General features: G+C 35.3%; 1 protein-coding gene across 1 annotated transcript; it reads left to right on the top strand.

Annotated features, from left to right (window-relative positions):
• The first annotated feature begins 1,786 nt into the window (after nucleotides 1–1,786).
• On the top strand, nucleotides 1,787–10,677 carry LOC145888627 (TBC1 domain family member 10B-like). Its single transcript, XM_082979419.1, has 9 exons — nucleotides 1,787–2,011; nucleotides 4,002–4,104; nucleotides 7,464–7,571; nucleotides 8,122–8,343; nucleotides 8,628–8,693; nucleotides 8,784–8,973; nucleotides 9,167–9,321; nucleotides 9,386–9,553; nucleotides 9,731–10,677. The coding sequence occupies exons 1-9, from the start codon at nucleotides 1,959–1,961 to the stop codon at nucleotides 9,962–9,964; spliced, it is 1,299 nt and encodes a 432-aa protein (XP_082835545.1). The 5' UTR covers nucleotides 1,787–1,958; the 3' UTR covers nucleotides 9,965–10,677.
• The last annotated feature ends 765 nt before the right edge of the window (nucleotides 10,678–11,442 follow it).

Genomic DNA, 11,442 nt, shown 5'->3' on the forward strand with positions numbered 1-11,442 from the left:
TCACAATCTGCCAAAAACGGTCTGCCTTCGATTTCCCTTAGCGTTTCGTGTTAGTCCGGTTTTATCTTTATCTCGCCAGTCATTGGCCCAACAGTGTCACGTGATAGGAATGGAGCTAGCGCTGCGATATAAAATCAACGTGCGGCGTCCATGTGCGGCGTTCGAGACACTTCGTAAATAAAAATATAAATCAACACAAAACATTTAAATGAACAGGTGGAAGGTGAAATAACAAAAGGTGAAAAAGAACGTGGCGTAAAAGAATACGTGATATAACGAAAGCGTGAAACTTGGAAATGAAACGCAAACAAGTGATCAAGTTCTTTTGCGCTACACCAGCATAGAATACTAAAACAGGGTGATCTTGTGGTTAAAGCTTTTATGATCGCCAACGTGATATATGTTTCCAGCATAGAATACTGTTTTAGTATGCTATATTTCCAGTAACTGTTTTAATAATATAATGACGATAATAATGTGGCAAAATAACTGGACCAAATGCAGCGGCCATCTGTCTGCAGCTCAAATTAACATCAAAATCCGATTGTTGCACTTGTTGTGCCCATTTTAATGCAAAACTATACTAAACTAGTTTTACAATGTGAATAAATGTTGAGTTACTGGTATTCAGTACCAAGAACAGACCAACGCTATTGTTATCTGCAAAAGTCCATAAATTGTATTACTATAATAACTTAATTAAGCCTAATGTATCGGTCACGCCAATCTTGCAACATTCACATCGATCTTACTAGTTTTCTTTTTTAGAAGATTGGACGATTTTCCTATTCACATGTAGTTGACAATTTTTTTGCCGTACATGCTGGTGGCAAAAGTGGTTCGAAGACGTTTGTGCCAGTATAAGTCGTTTAATTTCAAACCGCAAACAATTATTAGGAGAGAAATTTTTATTTCGAGTCACTATCAAACAACATTATTTAACTGGAACGGTTACGTAGTGTTAAAAACACTTGCTTTAACGTTCAGTGAATAAGCGCGTTAAACTTACCATTGTTTCCAAACATGGAACATTGTTACCGAACACGTGTCATTTTGTTACGAAACAAGTACCATTTTTCGTTCAATCGAACGTTAAAAGAGACATAGCAGCCAACCACATGCAAGGTTTTTATTTGTTTTGTCGTTATTTCAACTTGTATTCTCAACTTATGTAAGCACAACAATCCTGTAATCGAAATAAGCCTGGTCTTTCTCATGCGTTAGTTACCAGATACGACAATTTTGCGACAAGCACGACAATTTTTCTCAAGATGTTCGACACGCAATAAACAATCGACGCCCTGGTTACATTTTATGCGTTTGGCCGCATGTGCGGATGAAACTTTCGTGCCATAGAAAAGTGCGGATAGTCTTTAAAAAGGTTTAAAAGCACTGCATTATCCTATATCGGCCACAACTTTTTTTTAAATCTTCCGACCGGAAAACAAATTTTGTCGACTAGCACTAGCCTATAGCGTCTCATTGGTTGCAAAACTATAGTTAGTAGAATTAAAAAGGCGGTGGTAAATTGGCCAAAGCGCTTATATGTCGATAGTAACCGTTTTGCAAAATAATGGTTACTGTATGAAATTTGCATTACCATAGAAACGTTAGTGACTGAGTTTTTTTATCTCTGGCGACACCTACATACAAAATTTTGCACCAGCCGGGCAGGTTTCTTCAAAGAAGGAAACTTTGTTTGTGTTGAAAAGGTTTGCAATTTGCATTACCATGGAATTTTGACACTAGATAGTTTCACAATATTTTTGTATAACAGTGACGAAAATGTACTGTTACATTAATAGCGAATCCGTTTCCGTGTTATTTAAAGCAATCATATTGAACAGAAACTGAATAGGTAAAACTGGTACCTGTAATGGCTGTAAAGTCATTACCAATGTAAAAAATGAAGTAGATGTTAAAAATCTTCCAAACCAATTGTCAACGGGCAAGCTAAAATGGAAATAGACAAATATGGATTTACTGGTGGAGAACAATACACATCACCAGGGTGAGTGTAACCCTTCGTGTATTTATTTGTGGAATAATCCTTATTTTTGCAACTTGCTATAAATCTGTTTAATTGAGCTAGTGACTTATTTTATGATGTAAAGGTTTTAGCTGACAAAAACGTTTCATTTCATTGAAAACATTAGTTTGCATTGAAAGTTTGCAGTTTTAGACAATGCCTACAATATGTGCAAGGTAAATAAGAGAGTTTTTGCAGTCAACATGCTTATCATTAGGCTATATTGCAGTATGTTTAAAGACAAATTAACTCAATACAGCCTAATGGTCATGATTATAATTATGCAAGAAAGGACATTTAATCAAATAATAAATGAGTTTTCTTAATTCCCTGGGTCAGTTTAGAAGCCCTGCAAAAGATATTAATATTTATGAATTTTTATCATTTTTAGTTGTACACACTGACAAAAAAACATAGCAGATAAACTTGAGTGTGTATCCACTGTTATTTTTATGCGATCAAGACTTGATCGCTGCGATAAAAGCGCATACCATACACAGGATTTTTGTACTTACATTACGTTGAAATAACGAAAAAACAATTAGAAAAACCTTGCATGTTGCAGTCTGCTATGTCTCTTAAGGTACGACTGAACAAAAAATGGCACTTGTTTTGTAACAATACAGTATGTATGGTAACAATACCACATGTTCGGTAACAATGCTCCATGTTTAGAAACAATGGTTAGTTTTAGGTATAACGTGCTTATTCGCTGAATGTTGAAGCAGTAGTGACAGGTTTTTGCTTGAATTTTGTCCAAAAATTTATTGCGATTGCGTTTATTTAGCCATCTAAACAGGCAAATGTAATTTGGGTGGGGTTCCCAAACGATTATGCCATTAAGTTTTCAACACTAGGAACCCTTCAGTTAAATGCTGTTGTTTAATAGTGACTCGAAATAGGCTACAAATTTCTCCCCAAATATTTGTTTGCGGTTTGAAATTAAACGACTTATACTGGCACCAACGTCTTTGCATGTCGAACACCTAAATGGCGAAAAAGGCATAAATCGACACCCTGGTCCAGTGGCAGATCTAGAAAAAAAAACGTTGCGCAAAACTGGATTTTAGGACAATATACGAATCGCAGGAAGCTGTCGCGAGCGAGGCTTATCTCAAGAATGTCTGATTGGAAATGACATAAAGTTTATCTCCTTGTTTCTGTAGTAGTATTGTTTTGTGACAATGGGGGATTCTTCGTCTGTAGATTATTACGTCACATTTTTTTAGTCTGGAAAACGCAACAAAATGCTACAGCACTTGCCGCAAAATAATTCAGTTTGTCCAGTAAAGTTTAATCGAAACTGAAACAATATAGCAACATGCATCAGTCAAAGCTGTTCAAGTGTTTCTCCAGTGAACGCGGCGGGCGCGACTGGTAAACCAAGAAATTGCGGAGACGAACACTGGCCCAAAGTGTTCGCTCCTGCGTTGCGTAATGCTAACCGCAGTTTTACATCCCTCAAAACAATACAGCATAATGTTGAGGGGGGTGTTCTGACACCCAAACACCCTTCCTAGATCCGCCACTGCCCTGGTCACAATCATGACAAACACAAGTGTCTTGTGGATTATTACCCAGCGCAGCAGTTGTTGTAGCATAATAATAAGAATTGACATTGTTGTGTAATAAATTTGTATGTTACTTCATGATTACTAAATCTGTAATAGACCAAAAATGTGCCGCTTTCAGTAAGGGGGGCATAATTGTAGTGTTTAAAACTTAGTGCTATAACAGGGTTCAATGTAAAAACAAACTGACATGAAATGGAATTTGTGTCGTTAGCCTTTGTTTAGGCGAGACGACTGACGAAATGCATTTTTGGGTATGTAATCTTACCTGCAGCATTGTAGTGTTGGACTAATTGTTGATGCGAAGTTAGAACCATGAATAAAAATACTTCAGCCAAGTCTTGAATACTTTCTACTGTGTGTCACCATGAAATAAAGATATTTTTTTCTTATTCATGTAGACTTGATGGTGAGATTCCTGTTGAAAAGGTCAGAGAAAGAGAAACAAAGTGGTTGATCATGCTGGACAATTGGAATTCATGGATGTCCAAACACTTTCCTCAGGTTTTTTTTGTTCACATACATTTGCACTAATTTAGAATAATTAGAAAAATTTTTTGCAACAACATTTTGGTTTTGCTTAAATTTGCCATTGTTTTAAACAAATCACACTGTTAACGAACAAGTGGGTGATTTTCAACAAATTGTCCTGACAGGTTATTAGCATGCCATAATATATATATACAGCTTGTAGCACGAGACAAGCAAACACTGCACCTTTTATGAGTGTAATTATACAAGGATTGCCCCTGTGTTTTTGCTGGGTTTAAAATGACAAAAGCCAAAAAAATACATGATTGTTTTGTAACATTTGAAAAAGGCCGCACACCTGTACTCTACGCCAGTGTTTTATGCATTAATTGGCAAAACTTCAAAAAGTGTTCTCAGAAACAAGATAAACTTAGAACAGGGATGCGCCATGATGAACCGGAATAGATTCACCAAATATTAATTAAACTGGGAAAATGTGTTAGTACTGTGGCACAGTCACACAATTTTATCCCAACCAGGCGAGTGGTTAGGGAGTTACGCTCCATTAAACTTTCCTTTTTGGGGCAAAGTTGGGGTATACCTTCTTTTTTTATCCCCTATATTTTATTAAAACTACTATAGGGCATCTTGGTCACTTTTTATTGCATTGTAATTATCACATTCCACACTACAAATGTATTCATGCTGTAAGTACCTAATTCATTTTTTGCACACCAAACTTGTTTTACTTTCAACAGACACACAACAAATCAACTATCATTGTATTCTTAGTATCCCACTTCATTCACATTCTGGAAATTGTTGCAGTACATCTTCTGTTAGAAGAGATGTTTGGCTTAATAACACTGTTCCATTTATTCACAAAACATTACCTTCAGTGGTCCGACATGTGTCCTCGTGGTTTGGCCATTGGAAATGTTTAGATGGCCCAAGGCCCAAGGGGGTGCTCAAAATGAACAAAAAAGTTTTTTTAGTTGCATGATTGGATTTGATATCAAAGAAACAATATCATCTATCGGATCTAATATTAATGTTGGCGTATCAATCTGAATGCTTGACGTAGATTTGTAATTTCCTGTAAAAGGAACTCAGCAATTCCGTTGTTTTGTCTTTGGTATCAAATCAAGCAAAGGAAAAAGACAAAGCTACTAGTGATGAAATGCGCTGGATCCAGGGCCCGACCGGAAATTGACCAATTTTTATAATTCAGACCCGGCCGGATATTACACTCAAGCTTGTCGATAGTTAGATGGCATTTACAACATAAATGTTTGTCAATTGACAAAATTTTCAGATTTGGTCATATTCGAATATCTGGAGCCAATATTGAAACGAATCTGAATATTTAGTGACGTCATAATTTTTCATAGTGGTTGTTAAAATTCATGCTCAATTTGTACTTTCACTATACAAGTGACATTCAAGTGTGTTTTCTTGTTTCTACGTGTAATCTCAGTGGTTCTTATTTGTCTAAATAAGGTATGTCTGGGTGCAAAATAAGTGGAGTTAATAACTTTGAAAAGGATAGCCAAAGCTAGGATGCTGTTAATCATTTTCTAAGTAAACGTTTCGAACTCATACTGGGTTCATCATCAGTACTACTACATTGAACTGGTTGCAGAAAAGCATCGGGTTAATAAAGGACTGAAAGGCAGAAGGGAAACAGCAGCAACAACATCGAGTAGCAAGCCACTTTTCTGCAACCAGTTCAATGTAGTAGTACTGATGATGAACCCAGTATGAGTTCGAAACGTTTACTTAGAATATGATTAACAGCATCCTAGCTTTGGCATTCCTTTTCAAAGGTATGTCTGTTATCCAAATATTGATGATGCCCTTAGGCCACAATGGTTTTTAAATGCACCTCAAAAATACTTGGCAATTACATTCCAAATTATAGCACACCCTAAATTTATTTGGTGCTTAATACCCTGAAGCAGTTGTTTTGTTTGCATTTGCAAACAGGTAAAATTTCGAAACAACTATTAACAGGTCGTTTTAATTTTTTTTAACTTTTTACATAAATTATAATGAACATGAGACAAGTTAGCCAAAATAATATTTAAAAAGGCTGAAAATTGACTGTTCAGATTTGTTATTTCTTAACTTTTAACAGTTGAAGGGTTTCTGTTGCTTGGTGTTGTTCTTTCTGAGTGAGTGTGTATACTCTTCCCGTTGCAGTTTTTGGATTGACACTTGTTAAAATGGTTGCTTTCTTAATCATCAAAGAATCTTCAGTTAATGGATACGAAAATAAAGGGGATGGGTCAGCGAGATGAAAAAATTTACCTTTTTTTCTGGGTATCTTATTTGTTGCAACTTTCTTTTGATCATTGGTGACTCGCCCAGAACTTCCATAGATTCATTTTGTGTTTTAATCACTGCAGTTGGCAACTCAAACTCTTCTGTTGCTGATAAAGTAACTTACGGCACTGTGAACATTTTTGCTAATGTAAGTAGATCATGCGAATACTCCACTTCAGTTTTATGCTGTGCCTTCCTGAACTGGCCAGAATCCAATTTTCAACATCACAAACTTAGCTGGTATTACTGCTCATATATTGTCAGAAAACTTCACAAACAATGCTAGATCATGATAACACACACATAAATGCATATGTCAATAAAAGAGATTTTTATACGTATAATGTGGTTTATTTTACATAACTTTTGTTACCTGGTAAAATATTAATCTTATATGCTCTACCATGCTGCTCATATAAATATGTAAGGGTGGAAAGATTCTTCTGCTGGTGAAAATAACATATTTACACAGCACTTTTTCATTGCATGTGAATAATAAGAAACGCAAATTCAGGCAATGTATAAAATAATTACCATTTATGTGTTCACTTCTAAGTTGTTAAGCTTGAAATTTTCCATCAAAATGTTTGGTGTTATTGCATTATTATAATACAGTCAACATTTTGTCCGAAAAGATTTTTTTTAAGGTGATACATTTACATTATGAACCCTCAAAGGTTAACGATACAATTTTGTTTACTGTATTGTAAATAAAATTTTGTGAGCTAAATCTGTAAGTGACGAGTATGATCTGTAAGGCCTTGCCTTTACCTTCAAAATGAGCCCAACAATAGATATAAGTAAAAAAAACAAAATATCTATCGCCATCTTGTGGCAATTTTAAAGTGCGATATCTTACTTGGTCATTTTTCGTAAAATTTGGAACTTTTAGTTATTTTATCATCCTAAAGCTGCTGTGTAAATTTCATTGAATTCTAAAAGTGTCAGGTCAGAAATGTGATTCAAATTTGGTGATTTGATATGAAATCACTCTGCTATAAGTAACCGTAGTTGGGACAAAATCAATTACCACTTTAATTGTAAAAAAAATAGCAAAATATGTTTAGATTAAAAGTCGATGCAGAAAAGGAATTCCATCTTCACTTCGTGGTAGAGCTTGGCAGTTGTTGTGTGGAAGTAAATCTTTGGAAGCCCAAAACAACAAATCATTCGAGGTAAATTTCATCCAAAGCGGTCCACAAAGCAAGTATTTACCAACAAATTTTTTCCTGGCTGTATTGTTTTGTTTGTGTTACGTCTAAAGTAGATATGACATTATTAGTTACAAAAGCATAGTGCAAAAATTTTTTTCTTGTTTTCGTCACCGGTATCAGATTGATGCAAATTTAAACAACAAAACATGGTTATTAGTTGAAATGTTATTATGATTCACTGGCCATAAATATGATGTTCAAACTACTGATATTGTTTTTACCAAACTTGCTTCAGAATTTAAGCTGCATAGATGTACATGTACCTACTAACCTCATGTTAATGACAATGTCATTTTGTAATGTTGAACATAATAATATGTTTTAGAAGTGTGTTATTTTCATTCAGTTGATTTTTTTACAATTTAATGTGTTGAATAACGTGTAAATTCAGTTCATTTTCTATCGTTAAAAATACTTAAAAATTGCACCAGAAATGTTGTGAAATCAATTGTGCATTATAAATTTTAGGATTAGCAGCCCCAACACTGCTGTATTATCTCCTTTCATTCAGGATCTAGTTACAACCCCAATAGAGGAGACTGCCACTGAAGATATAGAAAAGGATTTGCATCGTCAATTTCCATTCCATGAAATGTTTTCCAAAAGAGGTGGTTCTGGACAAAAAGACCTTTATGATGTTTTACATGCATATGTTGCTTATAATCCGAAGGATGGTTACTGTCAGGGTCAGGCTCCAGTTGCTGCTGTTTTGCTTATGCACATGCCAGCCAAGGTAGTAATTTAAAACATCCTGGTTTTTGAAGGGACTGTTTATGTTTTGGACACAATTTACATTTCAATTTATGACTGAACCCACCTGGGAAATTAGGAAAATTGTTTTCAAAAAGAAGCTGAAACTTATCCATATGTTAAGAATTAATAAGCGCTAGGTGAGGAGTTATATTGATTCAATTGGTCCGTTATAGATTGGAGTAGAATGTATAAAACCAATTGCCAAATTACTTAAGATGCAAAAAAAGCTTTTTGTTCTGTTTATTATGTTTTTTTTTTTTTCAGGATGCTTTTTGGTGCATGGCAGCAATATTTGAGTACTACATATCTGGATATTACAGTCAGGGCCTGGTAACATTTTTCTAAATATAAATAACTCTTGATATTTAAAATATAGAGATTGAGAATAAGTTTTCCTGTTACATATTAAATTTTTTGCAGGAGGTAATTCAAGTAGATGGAATGATTATGCAAAGTTTGTTAAGAAAGGTTTGTCCAGATGCACACAAACACATGGAGAAGTTGAGCATATCACCAATGCTTTATTGCACTGAGTGGTTTATGTGTATTTTTGCTCGTACATTACCATGGCCTTCTGTCCTTAGATTATGGGACATGTTTTTTTGTGAAGGTGAGAATGAAATTGGCATAAACATTAACCCAACATCAATCACTTTCGACTAGAAAATTGTTTTCAGGGTTTTCATAATTTTTTAAACATATTTTAACCAGTATTTGGAGATGACACTTTTTTCACTTGTAGCAAAACTGGTTCGATTTTTTAATTTGTGACTGCTTTGGAAATTGTTTGTTATTTGATTAAGGTGTGAAAGTGTTATTTCGCTGCGGGCTTGTTTTGTTACGCACTTCATTGGGGGATATTTCCTCACATAATGCTGCTCCGGACACTTATGAAACAATGGAAAAAGTAAGGAAACTTAACAAAAGTGACATGACACCTGATCACCTGATGAATGAGGTTTGTTAACTGTTGCCCGTTAACTGAAAACAGATTTCAACATTTTTGTTGTTGTACTTCACAGGTCACTAGTTTAAAGATTACTGAAGCAGATCTCGAAAATGAACACCGCCGACAGATAAAGTTGGCAAGAAAAAGAGGAAGTTCATCAGTGAATCTTGTGAAACGGGTTTACCGATACACTCCCACTACCCAACATCATGGGTTTGTGCAAAAATCTGGTCCCACCAAGGTATGACTTTCTAATCTAAATCTTAAATTTTTCGTGCTACAATCTTCAGCATTTGCAACTACTTCTTAAAAGAAACATAAAAAAATAATGCGCAGGTTTCAGTTTTTGACATTGTAATGGTTTTCTATGAAATGTTGTGTAAATTAATAATATTATAAAAATCTTTGTTTCTTGCAGCACTTGAGCTCTGTGAGTGTTGATACCCCACAAGTTGTTGCACAAGCAAATGCGATCGTGGAACAAAATGAAGAACAGAGGAAAAACTCTGTTACCCTTAAACTGTATCGGTCAATCTCCGAAGCGGAAAGCGTCACAAGTTTTAAAACAAATCAAGTGCACCCAGAGGAAAATGAACAGAAAAATTCCAAACTTGTTAATGGGCATGACAATATGAAGATCACATACTTATAATTGCATACAAAATTTGGGTGGTTTTACAATCATTTTTCCATCTTTTCAGTCCATGTGCAATACTGTGAACTACTTTTTCTACTGAAATCACTGTAATTTATCTCCTATCATTGTTTTAGCTCGAGTTTGTTTTAACCACCTTGGTGCTACATATGAAGGTTAAAAATTCTGATTGGTGTGCTTTAAATGTACCTATTTTAATTTATTCAAATTAATTTTACTTCAAATGCAATGCCCTACATACCACATGCTGGTATGTTACTCATGGGCTTGGCAAACGTTATATTGTGAACCAAATTATAAGCAATAATGTAAAGGCACGCCTTAACAACAGAAAGTGTTGTAGTGAAGGTTTAACCTTGAAACTAATTCCAGTTAATATATCCTCTGCAAAGTGGTTGAATTTCACTTTGTTTTTTTAACTTTGGCAGAATTTCATTGCTTTACAAAGTGTTTTTTGCATACGTTTTTATTCCAGAAAACACAAATTTGTTTCTTCGTGGAATCTTGTTGAGATAACTCGCCTGAGAAAACTGGGAGCGATATAATATTTCATATCGCCTTTCGTTTATCTGACACCCGAAACGCCACTAAATTAGCTGCTTGCTTATGTGACAAACAAAAATATCTTATGTGATAAAAATAAAAAAATTTAAATGAAAAAAGCGTCCGTAGTGCAGCGTTGCAACTGTGTCCTGTCGGCTTCTATTACTGTGCTCGTGCTGAAGCTAAGTCTGCTTGCATGTTCTTGCTGTTAATACTAAATTCGACTCCAAAAGCAGCAGACTTATTTATTTTATTGAAAGACACGTTTGCAATGTCAGGCTAGCGCGTGTCAGTTGCTTGTTAAGTGACCGAGACTTGTTGGGTGGCAGAGTTAATGACAGAGAATAACAACGAATTGACCGAATAAAGTGCGAACGGGTATTTAACAAGTTACAAAGAAAAAAAGGTCTGTCGTCGAGCCGGATGCCAGAAGACTGCGAGTTCTGCTGGAAAGCCTAACACCATCTGAAGCCTTCGGTCCGTCTGCTGTGTTCTAACTGCATGAAGAATTAAGGAGGGGAAAATGCGTGGTGCTATACATGCCCCTTCCTTGTGAAGATTGATAGTTTCTCTCCGAAATCCAATATCGTCTTGTCGTTAGGTTGTTAAACAGTGAATTGAGTAAGATCGGTTGAATGTTTTGTTGGTCGACGTCTGTGTTTCCATCGTGGTTGCAAGCTGTCCCGGTGAGTTTTTACTGTGTACAAAAGAACACCGACAGTAAAATGCTCAAACAATTTAAAATATCAAGCGTTTATGGGAATTGCATGCTGCATGACAAATTGAAAAGGTTATTAAAAACTAAAGGGAACCACAAATTCCATCGCATTGAAGCGTGCGCAACAAATGCTTACATTTTCTCTTGGGCCGTCAAAAAAATATAGACAACGACCCGCATGCGACTTAATATGCGCGTATAAAAAAAATAAGGG

Source organism: Ascidia mentula, chromosome 2, assembly GCF_947561715.1.
Source record: "Ascidia mentula chromosome 2, kaAscMent1.1, whole genome shotgun sequence".
In the NCBI taxonomy this organism is placed as follows: domain Eukaryota; kingdom Metazoa; phylum Chordata; class Ascidiacea; order Phlebobranchia; family Ascidiidae; genus Ascidia; species Ascidia mentula.